Genomic DNA, 22344 nt, shown 5'->3' with positions numbered 1-22344 from the left:
ACCCTGAATAAGTTTCACATGATTTATTGAAAATTAAGCCATTGAAACTTGTTTAGAGGTAATTTTTGAATGTACAAAGTATGATCAGTCTTTGTCGTTAAATAATTAGTGAAGATGTTTTATTGTATTAAATTTTGGAGTATCTATCTCTCAGATTCTTATAAACTTTGAAATCTTTTTACAGCTCATTTGATGAATATAGTTCAGAACTTAAATCTGGAAGATTGGAATGGAGTCCTGTGCACAAATCTGAGAAATTTTGGAGAGAAAATGCTGTGAGGTTAAATGAGAAGAATTATGAGCTCTTGAAGTAAGTTTTAAATGCCAGTTTACACTCTGAAAAACCCCCATCCTTCCACATACTCGTGGACACATTTTTGTCCCTCTTAAAATTTTTAGATATTCCATGGTTTTAATTTCTATTTTCTTCCTTACCATGTGGTTGAATACCTTTTCGTGTGCTTATTGGCCATTTGGATATCTTTTTTCCCAGGAGAAGTGCCTGTTCAAGTTTTTGTTTTTGTTTTTGTGGGAATTCTATAGGTTTCTTGGTCATATGTATTCGTCACAGCTCTTCTTCTACCACATCAAATGCCACTAACTCTTTACTTTTGATGTAGCTCAGTTTATTATTTATGGCTAGTGCTTTCTTGTGTCTGGTTAAGAAGTTTTTGCCTACCCAAGGTCCTGAAGATATACTCCGGTGTTACCTGCTAGAAGCTTTATCGTTTAACCTCTCACATTTAGATTTCCGTTCCGTGTGGAATTGGTTTTTGGGTAAGGTGTATAAGGTAGGTCAAGATTTGTTTTTTTCATTACATGGATATCTAATTGAACTAGCAACATTTATTGAAAATAACATACATTTTCCCCACTGCTTTGCACGGTTCCCTTTGTTATAATAAAGATGACCTAATATGTGCAAGTGTCTTTCTTTTTTACTGAGATATAAGTCACATACCACACAATTCACCCATTTAAAGTGTATAAATCAGTATATTCACTGGGTTGTGTAACCATCGACACAGTCAATTATAGAACATTTTCCATCACTTCAGAAAGAAACCCTGTATCCTTTAGCTGTCACTTCTCTGCCCAACCACGCCCTCAGCCCTAAGCTTTTACTTTCTGTCTCTGTGGATTTGCCTATTAGGAAAATTTCATGTAAATGTAATCATACCATATTTGTTCTTTTGTGACCAGCTTCTTTCATTTACCATAAGGTGTTCAAGGTTCATTCATGTTGTAGCATTTAGCAGTACTTTGTTCCTTTTTATGGTCATATAATATTCCATCATAAGGACATATTACATTTTATTTATCCACTCATTAGGTGATGGGCATTTGGGTTATTATGAAAAATACTGGTAATAAACATTTGTGTACAAGTTTTTATGTGGACGTACGTTTTTATTTCTCTTCCTTGGGTAGACATCTATGAATAGAATTGCTGAATCATATGGTAACTCTGTTTAACCATTTTAGGAACTACTCGACTATTTTCCAAAGTGGCTGTGCAATTTCATATTCCCACCAGCAGTGTATGAGGATTCTGATTTCTCCATCTCCATGTCAGCACTTACTATTGTCTGACTTCTTGATTCTAGCCGTTTTAGTGAGTGTGAAGTGATATCTTATCATGGCTTTGATTTGTATTTCCTTGATGGCTAACGAGTCAGGCATCTTTTCTTGTCCTTATTGGCCATTTTATATCTTTGGAGAAATGTCTGTTCAGATTCTTAGTTCATTTTTTAAATGGGTTCTCTTTTTAGTATTTAGTTGTAAGAGTTTTTAAATATATTTTGGATGTAAATCCCTGATCAGATAATATGCTGTGCAAATATTATCTCCCATTTTGGGGTCATCTTCTCAGTTTCTTGATAGAATTACTACATGTATACCTTACTATAACTGGTAAAATTAATAGAATTTAATATTTAGAATACTTTTAGGTTTACAGAAAAATTGAAGGGAGTACAGAGAGTACTCATATACCCTCTCTTCCTCCACCAGGCACAGTTTCCCCTATTTTTAATGTCTTGCCTAAGTGTGGCACGTTTGTTAGTTGATGAACCAGTATTTATACATTATTTTAACTGAAGTCCATAGTTTATGTTCAGGTTCATGCCTTTCTGTTGTACAGTTCCTGCTGTGTCACAGTATCACACAGAATAGTTTCACTGCCCTAAAAACTCCCTGTGTTTTCCCTTCTTCCCTTTCCCGGGTATTGTGGGAATTGTGGGTGGTGGACGTTGTGAATCTGAAAGTGACCTGTTAATGTGTGTATAAAGGTTTGAAAGCTGCTAACTTACCTGCAGTAAATCATGTGTAGTGTATCGTGTGTAGCAGTGAAACTTGTAGAAAATAGTTATATTTGTAAATGTTTATTTTCAGGAAAGTATCGGCATTATACCTTTGCTCTGTTGTGCTCTAGAAAAGAATTCGAGATCAATCTCTCTTTGTATTAAATTTATTTCAGGATTTTGACCAAACTTCTGGAGGTGTCCGATGACCCACAAGTCTTAGCTGTTGCTGCCCATGACGTCGGCGAGTACGTTCGGCATTACCCGCGAGGCAAGCGGTAAGTGAGGAGCCTTGGTTTCCTCGGGGTGTCCCGAGACATTCCGCATAGAGGTCCTAGTTCATGTACTCCTGTAAAGTAGACTCGTTCAGCCGAGGAGCTGACGGAGTGAGCAGAACCAAGATGACCACAGTACCGGGAATCGTGATAAATGATGAACCTAATTAAAGATGGGAAGTATGAAAACATAAGCACACGTGTACAGTACTGTTGTGCAGTAGCCAGCAGAGATCACACCAGAAATTTCACGTTCAGGGTTTTCTTTGGTTTGTATGATTTAATTCAAAAGCCATTTTGTTAGCACTGGTGATTTTTAAATTATTATTTGTGGTTATATTGTTACTGACCTGAGTAGGTTCCAGATATAAAAGGAAATATAACACGTGTAAGAAAAGTCACAGTAGATATATAGTAATGGAAGGATGTGTTTCCAAGTACTGAAGAGTGAGGAATTCCCTCTGGGAGGAGACAGGTAAGGCTTTGCAGAGGAGGTGAGGCTGGGTTGGTAATGTGAAATCACTTAGGTACGCTAACAGTGAAAGGATAGGAGTTGAGGGAGAAAGCATTAAATGAGACTGAGGCTGTTGTATGCTGTTTGGAGAAGCTTGTTACATTCCTGGCACGTATCAAGCACTCATAAAGTTTGGGTATAATTATACTGCATTATTTTTCTCAATTCAGTACATTTTTTTAAAAAAGATGCTTTAAAAAATAAAACATAAAAAGGCGTACAGAAAAAGCGTCTCCCTCACCCCTGACCCCACGTGCTCATCTGCGAAGTTGTCCTAAACCACCAGAAGCCCTACTGCACTAAGGTGCCGCTTGTCACGGACTGTGTGGTGGCGATGTCACTCACCAGGCAGCAGCGACCGCAGCTCCCACACTCCCAGGCTGGGGTTAAAGACACTCGCCGGCTCTTTGCACGCCCCCGCTCCCCGCCAGGAGCAGCAGAGAACCTCCTTCCATTCGTGAGGCAAATAACCATTTTCACTTTGCTTTTGTGTCTGTAGTAACTGGATTTTTCAGGGGGTTGAGGGGACAGTGACAGAAAGCAGTGCTGGTTGTCAGTCTTCCTCTAATAACAAATGAGAAAACAGGAATTTTCTCATTTGTTTCACTGCCCAGCAGGTCATGTGGCATGTTCATGTTCCATCATTACAGGAAAGGGCAGATATCTTAACAAATCAAGTTTTTTCAGGAAATTAACATGGCTCCTACGGGGTGCTTTTTAACCTCGTGTTCTCTGCTGTCTGCATCTGAGCCCGTATCTGGTTCACAGCATGGCAACTGCTGGGCTTAGTATTGATTTGATGTTACTTCAGACATACGGTGGTATTCAGTATACTGGTTTTTAAGCAAGCCACAAATCCTGGTGATAAAGAAGTTACTACTCAACTGCCTATAGAACACTGTAATCTAGATTACTGCAGCAGTCCAGGTTGATGACATTTGCCCAGACTAGGAAATGAGAATAACAGTTGGATTTATCACTAGGGATTCAAGAGAAAATATATAAAAACTTTAAGTCTGTGATTTGGAGAAAATGATATTTTAAAAAAGACACGTGTGTTGGTTTACTTACCTGTATGGTAACTTTTCTTTGTAAAACCATTGGGCAGTTCGGAGTTGGGCCTTTCTGCTAACAGCTTGCATTTGAAAGTAACTGCAGCGTCTTCACCACGTGGCTTCTGGCCCCCAGGGTCATCGAGCAGCTCGGCGGGAAGCAGCTGGTGATGAACCACATGCACCACGAGGACCAGCAGGTGCGCTACAACGCCCTCCTGGCCGTGCAGAAGCTCATGGTGCACAACTGGTAGGTGCCGCCCACCCCCTGCTGCTCTGTTGGGCCTCACGTTCCTGTCCAGAAGTTCTTGTGGAAAGGCTCCGATGAGTGGTGGCTTTTAAAGCAGTGATTTTGATTAATACCTAGAATTACATTTTAGCCGTTCAGAGCAGTGATGTGATAATTTAGAAAAAACAGCTGCATTAGTGTTCTGAAGAAATGTATATTCAAAGTACTAGTATCAGAAACAACTCCAGAAGTAACTAAAAGGACCATTACGACATAGGTGAATAAGTTTTTTGAGAGTTGAATGGAATTCATCTCGACTACTGATTAGAGACGCTACAATTTTGCAGGGTTTAACTGTTCGGTGTACGGTTAACCTGAATGGATTTTTACCAGTTCACATGAAAACAGTAAAAGCTGATTGATCAGTTAAGATTTAGCTCTCACATTTTGTCCGTTATAGCCTTTTGCCTTTGAAATAGTAGCCAGAGTCATGTTTTTCCTCTTGCTTTTATTTTTTAAGTCAAAATTATTGACCTTTTTGTACTCAAAACAAGATAAATTAGAGTAACTACTTAGATACAATGGTGAACCATCTGTGTCCGTGAGCGGACACCCCTGGACTCTCTTGGCCATGGCTGTTTTAGCAGTAGGTTGGCTGTTCCGCGCTCTTCTGAGCTCAGATGCCTCTCTATTCCCCATCCTTGGGACAGATGCGCTAACTGATGGTAATGCTACTGATAGTTCCAAAGGACAGATTAATGGCACATGCAAATGCTCACGTGTGAAAGATGCAGGCAGATACAGGATAGCAGAGGATCCAGGATTGCCACCGTGACATCATGTATTAAATATTAGGATCCTGCCACTTAAGTACTTTTCTCATGAATACTGACATTTATGCATTCTTCCAGCAGGTGCTCTTTGAGCACTTAATTTGTACCCTGTTACGCTAGGCTCCTGGTGACAGATGTGATGGAAGTGGGTGATGAGAGATGGCCTTTCTGAGTGGTCCCAGCAGCCAGGTTGAGACAGTGATGGAAAGGAACCAGTCACCCACCTCCAGTGTTGGGGGTTGGATTTCAGGTGGAGGGAACGGGAGGGGAAAGGACCAGGAAGCAGGAGGGAGCTTGGCTTCTTTAAGAGCAACGCCTGGAGACATGTTTGGATGTGACAGCTGGGGTCTGGGAGGTGGTGCTAATGGCAGCTGGTGGGTCGAGGCCAGGGATGCTGTTCAGCATCCTGCATTGCGCCAGTCGCCACCACAGGGAACTGTGAGCAGTGCTGGGCTTCAAGGGCAAGTTGAAGGAGTGGGTGAGGGCAGAAGGAAAGGAGATGGGCGAGGCAAGGTGGCCGGGGTCTGATCACGGAGGGTCTGGTGGGTCCTTCTGTTGGATGAGTTGAAAGTCATGGTTAAAGGTTTTAACAGGGGAGTGACAGGATTTGATTTGTACTTTGAAAGGTCTCACAGGCTCCTCTGTGGAGAGTGGATGGTTGGGGGTGAGTGTGGCAGCAGGAAGACCGTTTCATAGATTCTCATTGTGGCCGTGGGTAGGGATGGCTCGTGCCATGGACTAGAATGGTAACAGTTGGTACCAAGCAGTAGATGGACTAGGGATAGATTTCAGAGCTGGTGCGCGTGGTGCTTGAGGGACTGAAAATGTTTTTACTCTTTTCATATCGTCTGTGCAAGAATGGGATTCAAGGCAGAGGGCACTCAAAAATGGTTTTTTATCTACTATTTAGCAGAGAAAAATCTTTCAAGTCTGTCAGGAAACTAGAGAATACTCCACTGGATTCCCTCCTTCTTTTACTTTACCCTGAGCCACATTTTTCAACGTAAATTAATTATTAGTAATTTTCTCTCTCTTGGTTTGTTTCTGTTTCTTTCATGAAGTTCGTTTACAGAATGTTGGCATTTAATAGAGTTGGAGGCTGTTGCAATCAGTGAACTTTTATTGACAGATATTTTCCTGAAGTTTCCATTAAATACAGTTTTATTTTCCCCTTTTGCTGAAAGTAGGGCTGTTGAAGCATAATTCTTCTTTTGTTAATAAAAAACAACTTCATTTTAATAGTTCTTTCTCTTGAAGAATTTATTGTTAGTTTTTTTTTTAATTAATTAATTTTTGGCTGCCTTGTGTCTTAGTTGCTGCGCGTGGGCTTTCTCTTGTTGCGGCGAGTGGGGGCTACTCTTTGTTGCCATGCGCGGGCTTCTCATTGCAGTGGCTTCTCTTGTTGCAGAGCACGGGCTTTAGGCATGTGGGCTTCAGTAGTTGTGGCACGTGGGCTCAGTAGTTGTGGCTTGCAGGCTCAGTAGCTGTGGCTCGCAGGCTCAGTAGTTGTGGCTCGCAGGCTCTAGAGCTCAGGCTCAGTAGTCGTGGCGCACGGGCTTAGTTGCTCCGTGGCATGTGGGATCTTCCTGGACCAGGGCTTGAACCCACGTCCCCTGCATTGGCAGGCGGATTCTTAACCACTGCGCCATCAGGGAAGCCCCCCCCCCTTTTTTTTAATGTATATTTCCAATGTGGAAAAAAAGCTGGGTATGGAATAGGATGTTGACTGGGAGTTTTCCCTTTGCCAGTGGAGAAAATTTTTTGGTTAAGAATTTTTATTGTGCAAATGATCATGAATTAAAGATGAAACATTTAAAATTTGAAAACTTTTTCTTGAATTTAGGAATCTGATTTGGCCTCAGTAAATTTTTTGATGTACGATTACAAAAGGAAAGGTAAATTGTCTCTATAGCCAAACACTGGTTTATTTGCTCTTTGTCATTGACTAGCTGATGAGAGAATATCCTTTTCCCCCCTCCTCTCTAGTTATGTACCAAGCTATTTTAGCTTTAATGTTTTAGTTATGATAAGTCCCCTTGAATGGAGAAGCTTAGTGTCAGCATTTTCCTATGCTTTCTTTGAGAAAGGCATTTTCATATGCAGATTAGAACTCACACGTGACCTGTGTCTTTCGTTGTGACATACGCATTTCTCTGGCACTTTGTGCCAGAGAGTGAAAATTGCTCAAGTCATAGCAGTTCATTTCAACATCAGATTAGTGTGAGACCAAATAGAATGCCATTGGGAAGTAAATCTTCAGCAGAGTTTTCCCCAAATGTAAAAGGATTTTGAATCAGTATCTTTATGCACGTAACCAAGTTGCCTTTAGTAAATCATGCTGGTAAAGTCTGCCTTTCTACTTTCCTAAAATAGAGGCTTTTTAACCTGAACCATGGGACTGGTGTCCGAAAGATGTTTCACACCAAATAAAACCTGAAAGCACAGTTGACTTGGTTTCCTCTCAACATTTTGTTTGTTTTAATTAAAATAAAATTTTAGAAAGGGTATATTTTAGTACAATACAGTGAAATGAATTGGTTGAAGATAATGAAAATACACCCATGGGTAAAAGTAGAATGAAAGTCTGTCTGAATGGCAGCAGCAGCTTTTCCTGACAGTTTTGCACGTTCTCTCTGTTGTTGTTTTTCTCCGAGGCCCTCCCTGGCTGTTTCCAGATTTCCAGCGCACTCTTGATTTTTTTACCTTTTTCTACCATAAATGATTTTGAGATTTTTTGGCATTGCATTTTTACCAGTTTCTGTTGATTAGACGAAATCGTAATTTTGGATATAGTAAAGTTAACATTTCTTTTTTACTGAGGGGAATTTTTTTTTGGTTTTAAGTTAAAAATTACATTTTAAGTATAAATTGGATATTGGATACTCACAACATCATGGAACTGCATTGTCTCTGGGTCTTGATTTAGACTCTGCTCTAGGGAGTTAAATATTACTTTTCTTGATAATGTAGAGAAGGACTTATCCCTGATTATAGAACATGGAGCATAGAGTTGTATATCATGTGAAAATGTTACTTAATTCTTCTTCACGATTTTATGACTGATTGCAGAATTATTTCCGTGAACTGTTTCTCCCTTCCACTTAACACCTGTGTTTACGTGGAATGACAGGTGGGTTACGTGTAACCCTGACTGCTGTGGGTGGCATGGGGGGCCGAATGGTGTTGCTGGGGTGTGCGTTGGGCACACACCAGGGTCTCCTCAGTCCAGGGGGCCTCGAGCGGGTCAGTCCTATCCACAGCTCTGTAAGTGGCACGTGCAGGCTCTGATCTTCCCATCCCCATGTGCAGTTCCTGGTATGTCCCTCGTTCTTTTGAGCAGGGCTGGATTTTTATAATCTTAAATTTGGCAAAATATGTAAACAGTGACAGCTTACTTTAGAGAACTTTTATATAGACCCTCAGTTTATACTTTATAATTTAACATCATAAAAATGTCATCGTTTTTCTCCTACCGAATGATTTTTAATGTCATCAGCCTCTAATTCAGAAGCAGCAGTATGTGCATGTGGACAGCTCAGGACCTCAGGAAAGAAACACTGAATTTTGTAGGTAGAGGGTTTCCTGTGGAATTTTCTCCTTGTTTCTGGCTTCTTTTTCAACCTATTTTCAAACAGAATAATAAGTTATAAGAGTGTCACCCTCGCTCGGTCTTTCATGTGTGCGTAAATAGAGAGGAACGCAGCAAGCCGAGGGTGTGGGTGATACTGCTTTATTCTCGGACCTTTACCTCTGCTTAGTACATTTTAGTTGTTCTGTAAATAGTACGTAGCCATAAATGCAGTGATTAAAACAGTTACTTATGAACAGAATTGAAGGGAAAAAACCCTTATGTAAGTTTTAACTTTTTAGCATTAATAATCATGTTAAAAAACATTCCATGTGATTTTAAATAAACATATGACATTTCTGGGTTTAACATTTTCCAAAACTAATTTAGAAAATTGTGGTCTCTCTTTGGGTACCTGGAGTTTTCCACATTATTCTTATGATATTTTTAGTGGAGGAATTCTCGTGTAAGAATCTTACATTCTAAATATAATTAAAGAAAAAGGAGTCTATAAGAAGCGCTAAACGTGGACTTTGCTTATTGCATACTATCTTCTTAAGAGTCCTTCTAGCAGCACAGACATTTCTCCCACACAGCACATTACATTAACCAGATTTGCACATACTGTGGTCATTTAGGGGCATACTCTGCATTGTGCAGATCGCTTTTTGTTGTAACTACTTGCTGGTCTGGAACCAGCATTCAAAATGAAACGGAGGGACTTCTGGTTTCCAGTTATGCATGTAAGGAGTTTGGAAGTTGCCACTACATCTCAACAACAGGCAAATAGCTGAACAGACTGAAAAAATCAACAATCCTTCTTGGATCCATAGGGGAGAAGGTAGGACGAGACTGGAGAGGCAGGTGAATACAGGGAGTTGTGGCTTACCTGAGCAGGACTCACATGTGGAGACCAGCGGGGGACCAGTGCCTGGCAGGAGAGCTGGGCCGTGCTTGGTGAATTGCAGGAGGCTCCGTGTGCACAAGTCTGAGGATTAAAAACTCCAGGGGATCCAGTCATGGGGGGCCCCCACCATATGGGGAGATTTCTCTCCAGAAGCCAGACCAGGTTCCCACAGTAAATATCTGAGAAAAATTCCCTTGGGCTTCTGGCAGGGGGAGGGGAAAGGAACCACTTTGAAATAGTTCTAACTATTGTTCTGTTCTAACAAGGCCTGCACGCAGGGGAAACTAGTTAACCAGAGCCCAGCCTGCTGGGGTGTCATCAGAGTCTGACTGACCTGGGGAAGGGAAATGACCAACTCTAGCAGTCTCTAATCATGCTGTCTCACCCAAAGGGGTAGAAAAATCCCTGAGGAGCACTCATGAAGTTCACAATCCTGAGGCCCAGTTTCAAGAAAGACTGAGACCCAATCAAAGGACTCCAGAAAGCTTCCTCTCCCTCACCTCACCACCACGTTACATAAGGTTCATTTATAGCAGTTTCTTTTACCTAGCACACCATGTCTAGCTATCAAGAAAATACTACGAGGCATACCAAAAAGCAAAAAAAAAGAGAGACATAGGAAGCATCAGAACCAGCCATGGCAGTAATGTTGGAAGATCAGACTGGGAACTTTAAACAACTAGGATTAATATGCTGAGGACTCTAGTGGATAAAGTAGGCAGCAAGCAAGAACAGATGGGCAAGTTAAGCAGAGAGATAGAAATCCTAAGAAAGAACTGAAAAGAAATGTTAGAGCTCAAAAACACTGTAAAAGAAATGAAGAATGCCTTTGATGGACTTATAAGTTAGACTGGACACGGATGAGGAAAGACTCTCTGAGCTTGAGGATATATCAGTAGAAACCTCCAAAACTGAGAAGCAAAGAGAACAAAGACTAAAAAAACGGAACAAAATATCCAAGGACTATGGGACAACTACAAAAGAGGTAAAATACATGTGGTGGGAATACCAGGAAAAGAAAGAGGGAAAGGAACAGAAGAAATACTTGAAACAGTAATGACTGAGGATTTCCCAAGTTAATGTCAGACACCAAACCACAGATCCAGAAAGCTCAGAGAACACCAAGCAGGATAAACACCAAAAAAACTACACCTGGACATGGAATTTTCAAATTACAGAAAATCAAAGGTGAAAAAAAAGAATCCTGAAAGAAGCCAGGGGGAAAAAACACCTTACTTACAGAGGAACAAAGGTAAGAATTACATCTGACTTCTCAGAAACCATGTCAGCAAGAAGAGAGTGCAGTGAAATATTTAACATGTTGAGAGAAAAAAACTCACCAAATTCTGTACCCTGTGAAGTTATCCTTCAAAAGTGAAGGAGGAATAAAGATTTCCTCAAAGAAACAAAAATTGAGGGAGTTTGTTGCCAGTAGACCTGCCATACAGGGAATATGAAAAAAGTTCTTTAGAGAGAAGGAAAATAATAGAGGTCAGAAACTCAGATCTACATAAAGAAAGGAAGAGCATCAAAGAAGGAACAACTGAAGGTAAAATAAAAACTTTTATTTTTCTTATTCTTAACTGATGTAACATAGAAGTTTGTTCAAAAAACTAATAGCAACAATATCCTTGAGTATGTACGCTTTTATGTATTTATACATGTTGCTTATGTATGTTTATATATAAGTGGCAGCAATGATTCAAGGGACGGGAGGAAGGAATTAAGATGATTTGGTTATTACAAGCTACTCACACTATCCGTGAAGTGGTATAGTGCTATTTGAAAGTATACATGGATTAATTGGAAATTAATATATGGCAAACTCTAGGGCAGCCACTAAAAAAAGTAAACAAAGAAGTATAACTGACGTGCTGAGTAGGAAAGGAGAGAAAATAGAATCATATAAAATGCTGAATTAAAACCACAAAAGGCAGAAAAAGAGTGGAAGACAAAAATAGGAGCGATAGGGCTTCCCTGGTGGCGCAGTGGTTGAGAGTCCGCCTGCCGATGCAGGGGACACGGGTTCGTGCCCCGGTCTGGGAAGATCCCACATGCCGCAGAGCGGCTAGGCCTGTGAGCCATGGCCGCTGAGCCTGTGCGTCCGGAGCCTGTGCTCCGCAACGGGAGAGGCCACAACAGTGAGAGGCCCGCATACCGCAAAAAAAAAAAAAAAAGCGAAAAAAAAAAGGGCAACAAATAGGAAACAGAAATGAATATGGTACATATTAATCCAGCTGTATCAGTAATCACTCTGAATGTCAGTGGTCTAACTGCACCAAGCAAAAGATAGATCATCAGAGCAGATCGAAAAGCATGACCCAACTATGTGTAGCCTATAAGAAACCCACTTTAAATATAAAGACACATATAGATTAGAAGTAAATGAATGGAGAAAAATATACCATGCTAACACTAATCAAAAGAAAGAAGAAGTAGCTATATTGCTTTCAGACAAAGCAGACTTATAAGTAAGGAAAGTTTATCAGGGATAAGAAAGGTCATTCTGTAAAGATAAAGGGGTTAGTTCTCCAAAAGGACATAATAATTCTTAACATGTATATGCCTAACAACAGCGCATCAAACTATGTGGGGCAGAAACTGATAGAACTGTAAGGAGAAATAGATGAATTCTATCATAGTTGAAGATTTCAGCCCCCCCCTTTCAGAAATGGACAGATCCAGCAGGCAAAAAATCAATAAGGACACAGTTAAGTCAACAACACCATCAATCACCTGAATAGAATTGACATCTATAGACTACCTCATCCAGTACCAGCAGAATACACATTTCTCTCAAGCTCACCTGGAACATTCACCAAGACATTCTGGGCCATAAAACCCACCTTAACACATTAAAAAAAATAGGAATCATGCAGTGTCAGCTCTCAGACCACAGTGGAATTAAAGTAGAAATCAATAACAGGAAGATAACTGGAAAATCCTCAAATATGTGGGGATTAAACAACACTTCTAAATAACACAGAGGTCAAAGAAGAAAAGAGAAATTTAAAAATATTTTGAACTAAGTGACAATGAAAATACAGCTTTTCAAAATTTGTGAGATGCAGTGCAAGCAGTGCTTAGAGGGAAATTTATAGCACCGAATGCATATATTAGAAAAGAAGAAAGCTCAAGAGTCGGTAATCTAAGTTTCCAGCTTAGGAAATGAGAAGAAAAGAGCAAATTAAAGTAAGCAGAAGACAAGAAGTAAGAATAAAAAACAAGGAAATTGAAGATAGGACATCTGTAGAGAAAACCAAGGAAACCAAAAGCTGTTTTTTTGAAAAAATTAATGATACTGATAAGCCTATAGCCAGACTAACTAAGGAAAAAGGAGAAGGCACAAATTAACTAGTGTCATAAATGAAAAAGGGAACATCACTACAGATCCCATGGAAAGTAAAAGGACAATAAAGGGATACTATGATCCCCTCTCACAACTCCTTTGTACTGGAAATTCTAGCTAACGCATTAAGACAAGAAAAGAAAATAAATGATATACAGATTGGGAAGGAGGACATAAAACTGCCTTTGCTTTCAGATGACATGATCATGTACATAGAAAATCCTAAAGATTTGACAAAAACAAACAAATGTCCTGGAACTAATAAGCAATTACAGCAAGGTTGTAGGATGTGAGATTAATACAGAAAAGTCAGTCACTTTCCTATATACCAGCAATGAACAGGTGGAATTTTAAATTAAAAACACATTACCATTTACATTAGCACTTCCCCAAAATGAAATATTTAGGTAGTATAAGATCTACATGAGGAAAACTTTTAAACTCTATGAATGAAATCATGGAAGAATTAAGTAAATGGAGAGAGATTCCATGTTCATGGATAGGAAGATTCAATATTTTCAAGATGTTAGTTCTCAACTTGATCTATTGATATAAATTTAATGCAATCCCAATCAAAATCGCAGCAAGTTATTTTTTTTTTTGGACCTCGACAATCTGATACTAAAGTTTGTATGGAGAAGCGAAAGACGCAGCATAGCCAACACAGTATTGAAGGAGAAGAACAAAGTTGGAAAACTGCCACCACCTGACTTGAAGACTTATTATAAAGCTAAGTAGTCAAGATAGTGGGGGTGTGGGTGAAAGAGTAGACAAATGGATCGATGGAACAGGACAGAGAGCCCAGAAATAGGGCCCCATAAGTATAGTCAGCTGATCTTTGCCAACGGAGTGAAGGCAATACAGGGGAGCAAAGTTAGTCTCTTCAACAAATGGTGCTGGAACAACTGGACAACCACAAAAGCTACTCAAAATGGATCGTGAACCTAAATGTAAAACACAGAACTCCTAGAAGAAAACATAGGAGAAAATCCAGATGACCTTGGAGCACTGTGATTTTTACGTGGTTCGTGGTTTACATAGGAAAATAGGTTCATAAAAACAATTTGCTTTGTGTGTAATACTCAGAATCATGATAAAAGCTGGAGGAATAACTCAGCTTTAAACTATATGGCATCTGAGAGAGGAGAAGGAGGTGCGGTGGGGGTACTTCAGCGGGGAGAAGGCAGTTTACACGGAGGCGGGAAAGCAGATGTTTGGTGACAGATGCTTGCTGGGCCCCCAGGGACAGTGGGACACACAGAGGACTCTGGTCTCCCGGCCCTGTGCAGCTCCCCCCAGCGCCGACCCGTGTGCTTTGTAGATCTCCGGTGACAGTGCCCTTCCTGGACCAGGGCCTTTGTCTGAGTTCTTTAGGCAGTTAAGGGGCAGGTAAGAAGCGAACTTGCCAAGGCTTTCGTTTTTTTAAAAAATAATCAGCCTAAAATAATCCTCATGTTGAAGAGACACATATTGGGTAGCAAATTCTGTTCCCCTACAAAGTCACGGATGAAGTTCAAAGAGAAGAGAATATTACACTTCTCAAATTTTGCTTCTTAGGTAGTAGAAGCAAAGAATTAATGTCCAGCTCCTGTAGATTGCTGGTACAAATCGGATACCCTTTGGGTGAATTATGCGTTGAATTTTTACTGTATTGATCTTCGTGTTTGGCGAGACTGACTCAATACTCAGATTAACTCACTTAAGTAGCTCTTCTGGCGTCCTATTAGAGATGCATTGTCACCCCCTGAAGAAAAGTCCATAGTCACTTTTCCTCTTGCCTGACAGTGACGTAACCTTAACCTGAAGAAATTATTCACACCTGTTATTATTTCCTACTATAAAGATAGGCGCAGTGTCTGCTTTCTGCACCTTTCTGGCCTCTTTTTGGAGGCCGCGCAGCCTCACAGTAGAGAGAGGAGTGGACCTGAGCCCTGGCCTGTGCACCTGCCTGCTTTGCTCCTGAGCAGGTGATTGCAGCTTTCCCTCCCCTGTCGATGGAGATGAGAATGCCCACTCCCAGGATGCTGCAGAGGTGAGAGGATAAGGGTGGGCACACCTGTACTCAGGTTTCCACGGTGGCCGGTAACAAAGTGCAGACGTAGCCACCTTTGTGTGTTCCCAGCCCCAGGCTACTGGTGTCCGGACTGCCCTGTGCCTGGGGTCACACAGGACTCAGAGGCAGCTTGGGTGAATCTTGGGAATGTTTTAATTGACCACATTTGATGTCAGGACAGCAGACCACAACCCTTTACGAGCCGAACCCAGGAGTAGATTTTCTCCGAAGCTTCGCGCAGGCTGGGTCCTCTCTCTGTAGGACAGGATCTTTTTCAGTTGCGCCTTGGTTCGGCTCCCTCTGAATTTAACAACCCACATGCCATAGCAAATGACAATTTCAGGAAAGCCTGAGGAGGAAATTTGATTCTTCTGTCCATGGGTCCCATCTGGGCTCTTCTCCCAGTAGACTTGGTATCCTGTGACCTACCTCAAGTAGGGCTCGCAGAGTTCCATCTGGGATTCTTGATGTGCGGGTTTTTAGTTGAACCCTTTACATCTGTGTGTGTTCTTGTCCTTCGCTTAAATCCTAGCTTGCATAAACCCTACTTAGCAGACAAGGAAAGGGGGCCCTGGTTTTTGTACTCACCGAACAGTAAGGTTGTGAGGAAGGGAATGCCCCGTGGCCACCTTGTATGCAGGGAAAAAATGAGAGTGTAGTGGATGGAGCATTATTATTTATCTGTAATAAAGACCTTTGACCAGGAAAACAAGAACAGAAGACACTGGGGAGGAAGCTATGGCTGGGCATGTTTTTTTAAATTTTTTGTTTAAAAAAAATTTTTTTTTAATGTGGACCATTTTTAAAGTCTTTATTGAATTTGTTACAATATTGCTTCTGTTTTATGTTTTGGTTTTTTGGCCGAGAGGCAGGTGGGATCTTAGCTCCCCGACCAGGGATCAAACCTGCGTCCCCTGCATTGGAAGGTGGTGTCTTAACCAGTGCACCGCCACAGAATCCCCCTGGGTGTGTTTTTAAATTCTCTGCTGGAAAAACTCTTCTTCCCTCTGTTTTAATCCTCCTGCTGTGACCCTACTTCAGCAACGCCTCTTATGTGAGGAAATCAGTTATCTTCCCCACGTCCCGGTATTCACTGTTGTCCCCTGAGTATTAGTTTTGTCCTGGCATGGGAGATGAACCACAGCCCTAAGGGACTGATCCACCTGGTGGTTCACAGCGTGAGCTCTGGGCAGCTTAGCCAGGCTCCGGAATGTAAACCCAGTCCCTATTCCAAAACTCAAGCTTTTCCCTTTTTATAGGAGGGGATCTTTTAAATATTCTTAAAAGATCTCTTTTTCTGGTCCTTATTAGGTAGTTCAAAAACGAAAGTTTAGGCAAATCCTTCATAGGAAAATAGGGAAAAGATTGTTTTCTGTCCTGGAATCAACAGTGGTATCTGTATGCAATTTAGAGTGAAGTATACACAGACCATTCAAATAATTTTCTGAAGTAGAACGTCACCTAAAACGTTTGGAAACCACTGCTCTAAGCCGCAGTTGCCCCGTCTGTAAAATGAGAATACTGCTTCTTGGCTCTGGTGATGGTTCTGTGGATTCAGTAGGACCATCTTGGTGAAGGTTTCAGACTCTGCCAGTGCAGAGTAAGTGCTGGGTAACTAGTAGCTCTGATTAAGTGTCGTGATTCTGGATGTTATTTTCAGTGATTGTTTTCATGTGCTCTTGTGTAAATCCTTAGAGATAAACACTTGTGCTTTCTAACGTCAGGAAATGTGTTTCTCATGTATCAGGCCACTTACTTGGAATCATACGTACGTTGATTTTGAACTTGTTAGATTGCAGAAGCGGTGGCAGCAGACACAACTCTCTAAACAGGAAAGCAGACGTTGCCGCTGATCGGATGCAGAATTACTTGTTTGTGTGTGTCATGCCTTGTTTGTCTGTGGTTCATGGAGTGTTTAAAATTCATACAGTACAGGTACTTTTGAAATTTGGACAAGATTAGTTTTCTGGGGCTATTTTACTAGTTTTTAGATGTTAAAGTAAGCATAGACGACAGTGTATATTGTCCTTCAGTTTTGAAAGAGATTCTTTGTTGTCTCAGTTCTAATCTCCCTTGCTATCTCCTTCCTGTGTTTCAGGGAATATCTTGGTAAACAGCTCCAGTCTGAGCAACCGCAGACTGCAGCTGCCCGGAGCTGAACGGGCGCTCAGCCGCGGGGTCTCCAGCGCCCCTTCGCCTGGGGCAGAAGACCTGGAGTGTGAGTCTCAGTGATTAGAACAAATAATTTCTCATTTTACGTGTCATTTTCTTCTGTTGTGTAGCTTTCCCCAGTGCTGATTTCAACACGAGTGTTTGCCCGTTACTTTGTATTAAAGTAGGTCCTCTCTGTATCAAAGGAAAACATTACTGTTACATATACTGCTTGTAATTTCTATATTTATTGTTCTCTGGGAATGAATATAGAATTATTAAAGATTCTCACTCCAAATATGTTTTTGTCTTTCCTTGTTCCTGACTTGGCCTTTAACACAAATACCTCTTGTCCCAGCCAAATTGGGAGAATTGTATTTGCAAAATAGTGAATGGTAAATAAATGTTTTGAAATTATATGTATCTCTGTCTTCCATCCGTCCATCCATCCACATCCATCCGTCCGTCCATCCACACATACACACCGCGGCAATCCTCTGCTAATACTCAGAGACTTTAAAATTTAACTTTAAAATGTTAAATTAACTCGACGTGATGCTGTGGTCTAGAAGATTTGCTTATGGAGCACAGTGAGGAATTTTAGCTTTAAATTATTTTCATTGATTTCCTGTACTTTTATTCTTGGATTTTGGTACCTCAAGTCTATTTTCTTTTAATACGCTTTGGTTTAAATGTTGCCAGTAGATATTTTATCCCACCCCCAGCCCCAGCCCCTTATTCTGGAACGCCAGGCCTTCAGCGGGACATCCATAGCCTGTATGTTCACGTCCCCCAGATCTGAGCCTCTTGTTTCTAACCTTATGGCCTGGTCTCTCTGAGTCTCATTTTTCATTCATTTTCATTTTATTTTCACTTTTCATTCCTAGCAGTTCTCTGAATGTTGAGTTGTTGAGTAAAGGTTGTAAGGCTAATAGACAGTTTATTTGGTAAGTTTTTCTTCTACAGAGAGACACTCATAGGATCCATCTCCTGTTTAAGGATGAAGGAGTGTCTCATTTTCAACGTAGAGATCTTGTGGGAAGAGTTAGTTGAAATAATGGTCGTCGGTGGGTTCACGTGACTCAATGATTTTTCTTAGAGTTGATTTCCTATTTTCCAAGAAAATAGGTAGTCCGATCAAACCAATTTTTTTCTTGACTGAAAGTTCTAAATTTTTAAAACTGGTTAGACCCAGACATTTTTACTTCTTAAACATGGAAGAATACTAGCCAGTGGAATTATAGATTCTGCATTAGCAAAGGATCAGTTTTCATGTTAAGGTATTAATGGTCTGCAAAGTTATTAGTTTCTTAAGACACTCAATTTCTAGAAGTTCTGGTAACCAGAGACAGTGAAATCTTCTGAATTTCATAAGAACACGTTGATTCTCTGATGTCGTACTTTCTGATTTTAGTTTCATTTTGCATAGCCCTGTAGTTACAAAGTAGACAGTCGTCCTGGTGGAAATCATTGGTGCTCTAATCCCCGAGAAGTGCTTTTGTACATGGGGAGCAATACTCCCATGCCCATGTTTTAATTATTATCCCAAATATTAAAATTAACTCTCTCTAGGCACTTTTTTCCTTTTAAGTCTTCACACTCAGCTTATAGAATTTATAACAATTACAAAACAATCACTTTCATTTTTTTCTGTGCTTAATGTTTTTAACATTCAGTGATTAAATCCTCCTATAAATATAATGCCACTTTCACTTTCAAGTAAACCGCAGACACTAACAGAGTGGAGTTCTAACTCTGACAAACAAAATCTCAGTAGGTAACCCTTTTTTTAAAAAAAGACCAGCTAATATTCTATCCATTGACAAGCTATAAGCCATATTTGGGTACCCAAGTGTCAAATTCCAAATCTGTTCTGAGAATCACCTCTTTTTTTCTTTTCCTTCCAGTTTTATTGAGATATAATTGACATGTAGCACTGTGTAAGTTTCAGGTGTGCAGTGTAATGATCTGACTTAACGTGTCATGGAATGATCATAGCAGGTTTAATGAACATCTATCATCTCATATAGATACAAGATTAAAGAAATAGAAAAAATATTTTTTCCCTATGATGAGAACTCCTTAGGATTTACCCTCTTAACAACTTTCATATATAACATACAGCGGTGTTAGTTGTATTTATCATATTGTGTATCATATCCTAGTGCTTATTTATCTTATAACTGGAAGTTTGTACCTTTGACCACCTTCATCCAACCCCTCTCCTACCACCCCCTACCTCTGGTGACCAGACGTCTGATCTCTTTTTATATGAGCTTGTTTGTCTTGAGGTACAGTTGACCTGCGACACTGTGTTAGTTTCTGTTACACAACATAGTGATTTGATATTTCCATACATTTCAAAGTGATTGCCACAATAAGTCTAGTTACCATCTGTCACCGTATAAAGACATTACATAGGGCTTCCCTGGTGGCGCAGTGGTTGGGAGTCCGCCTGCCGATGCAGGGGACACGGGTTCGTGCCCCGGTCCGGGAAGATCCCACATGCCGCGGAGCGGCTGCGACCGTGAGCCATGGCCGCTGAGCCTGCGCGTCCGGAGCCTCTGCTCCGCAACGGGAGAGGCCACAGCAGTGAGAGGCCCGCGTACCACAAAAAAAAAAAAAAAAAAAAGATTACGTAATTATTGACTCTGTTCCTCACACTGTACACATCATACTTGTGGCTCACTTATTTTGCAACTGGAAGTTTGTACCTCTCTCACCTATTTCTCTCCTCCCTCATCCCCTCCCCTCTGGCAACCACCTGTTGGTTCTATGACTCGTTTCTATTTTGTTACATTTATTTGTTGTTTTTTAGATTCCACATACAAGTGAAATAATACAGTATTTGTCTTTCTCTGACTTACTTCACTTAGCATAATACTCTCTAGGTCTATCTATGTTGTCACAAATGGCAAGATTTTCTTCTTTTTTTATGGATGAGTAATATTCCACTGTCTATATATACCACATCTTTATCCGTTCGTCTATTGACGGGCACTCTGGTTGCTTCTGTATCTTGGCAATTGTAAATAGTGCCGCTGTGGACACTGGGGTGCAGGTGTCTTTTTGAAGTAATGTTTTCATGTCCTTTGGTTAAATACCCAGAAGTGAAATTGCTGGGTTGTATGGCAGTTCTGCTGCTGACTTTCTGATCAAACTCCGTACTGTTTCCTAGTGGCTGCGCCTATTAATACTCCCACCAGCAGTGCATAGCATAGGGTCTCTTTTTCTCCACATTCTCACCAGCACTTGTTTTCTCTTGTCTTACTGATAATAGCCATTCTAGCAGGTGTGAAGGAATAGCTCATTGTGGTGGTGATTTGCGTTTACTTGATGATTAGTGATGTTGAGCATCTTTTCCTGTGTCTCTTGGCCATCTGTATGTCTTCTCTGGGAAAATATCTATTCAAGTCCTCTACCCATTTAAAAATTATTTTTCACTTGTTTTATTATTTTAAAAAAATTTTTTTTTGGAAAACTTTTTTGGGTTATATTGACCCTTATATTTTAAAAGATGTGTGAAAGGGACATCTCACTGGCAGGTAAAGCTTGTTCCCTCACATTGTACCTGGACAGTCACAAATACCAGATTTATAGAACATATCCAATTGAAAAAAATCTTCACACTTCCTGTTTAGCCACATCGGAGTAATTGAGGTTAGTTTTTATATAGTTAAAATGTAAATAATTTCGTACCTTCTAGGTGTCAAATCTTGGAAAGCACAGAGCCAAGTTTTGATGCTTTTGATTTACTTGATAATTGCTTAAAAGGTGCTCCATTCTCATCCTTTGCCTTTGAAAATAGAGAATATTTGAGACTACAATTTGAAAACATTCAAAGTTAGTAGGTGTCAGTCACTTTCCAGATCTGAACCTTGTGATGAAATCACTTTTGAGCTTGAAATGTCTCCCTTATTTTGCTGTACACAGTGTTCGTTCTGGTTAAGAGTTGTGGCTCTTTTAACTTTCTGAAAAAGTTTCCAGTGGAAAAGTCAGTTGGAAAGAAGACTGACTTTTACTGCAAATGTTATGTTACTTCAACATTCATGCAAATCCGACACTGAGGACACATTCCCTTTCAATTCTTAGAAGAGAAAGAGAGTTGATTACTCTTCCAAAAATAGAAAAAAAGTGGAAGAAACATTTCTATGATTGAAGGAACGCTGGTTCTAAGATGCTTTACCTTCTGGTACCTGTCTGTGCCTTTGTCTCTTTCCCCTCTCAAAGGAAGAAAGAAAATATCAGGGAACTTAGCTGAAAGAACCAATGTACAAAAACTATTGAATAACCATGTATCAGGTAGAAATAACATATTTGCAACAACATCACAAAGGTTGCAAGGAGGAGGAAATGGAATTATACTCTCATGAGGTTTTTACATGATACGTGAAGGGGTATAACATGTAGACTGTGATGAACTAAGGATGCACATTTAATTCCCTAGAGCAGCCATTAAAACAATAAACTAGGAGGTCCAGCCAAAGAACCATTAGTGAAGATAAAATGGAACACTAGAAATACTTGATTAACCTGAAGAGAGGGCGGGGGGAACAGAACAAAGAAGAGAGGGGCCACATAGAAAACAAAGTGCAAGAAAATAGATGTAACCCAACAGTAACAATAACTACGTTACAGAAGGGGTCTGGGAATCCCACTGTTACACATCCAGAATTTTAACTTCAGGACACCCGTTGGCTCCAGTTCCTGAGCCTGGGGAAGAGGGGCTGGGTGATCTGGAGTGCTGAGTGACTTGCTTCTACACCTTCCCCCCGCCTACCCCTTGGCAGGCTGTTATTAAAGCAGAAAAGCAGAAACCTAAGTCAGTTGCCATTTGTCCATCTACTCTCCTGTATTTGCTGTCATCTCTCTTGTTCTCTTTGTCTTTGTGGGTTTATTCCTTTTGATTTGTTTTTATTTCTTTTTTTATCCATTGGAGCATTTGAGTGGGGTTGGGTAGGAAGCCAAGAGAAATGCATGTGTTTAGTTCACCATGTTTAACCTGAACTCCCAAAATTTAATCAAAGTTGACATGTAAGATCCATGTTAGAATAAGCCTAGATTAACCCTGGGAGTGAGGGGGCGGATGTGCCAGTGCGTACGGCCTCAG

General features: G+C 40.5%; 1 protein-coding gene across 5 annotated transcripts in view; it reads left to right on the top strand.

The window, feature by feature from the left end:
• Positions 1-17657, top strand: part of ATP6V1H (ATPase H+ transporting V1 subunit H) — a 97288-nt gene extending 79631 nt beyond the window's left edge. For all 5 annotated transcript variants that reach the window (XM_030859762.3, XM_060287369.1, XM_060287370.1 and 2 more), the window contains 4 exons: positions 185-310; positions 2480-2581; positions 4281-4394; positions 17182-17657. In XM_030859762.3, coding sequence (XP_030715622.1) covers positions 185-310; positions 2480-2581; positions 4281-4394; positions 17182-17242 — 403 coding nt within the window. In that variant the 3' untranslated portion in view covers positions 17243-17657. The remainder of the gene's footprint in view (positions 1-184; positions 311-2479; positions 2582-4280; positions 4395-17181) is intronic.
• Positions 17658-22344: the final 4687 nt, after the last annotated feature.

The sequence above is a fragment of the Globicephala melas genome, chromosome 17, assembly GCF_963455315.2.
Source record: "Globicephala melas chromosome 17, mGloMel1.2, whole genome shotgun sequence".
In the NCBI taxonomy this organism is placed as follows: Eukaryota; Metazoa; Chordata; class Mammalia; order Artiodactyla; family Delphinidae; genus Globicephala; species Globicephala melas.
Note: the sequence above shows the minus strand (reverse complement) of the source record. Positions and strands in the feature narration are given on the sequence as shown.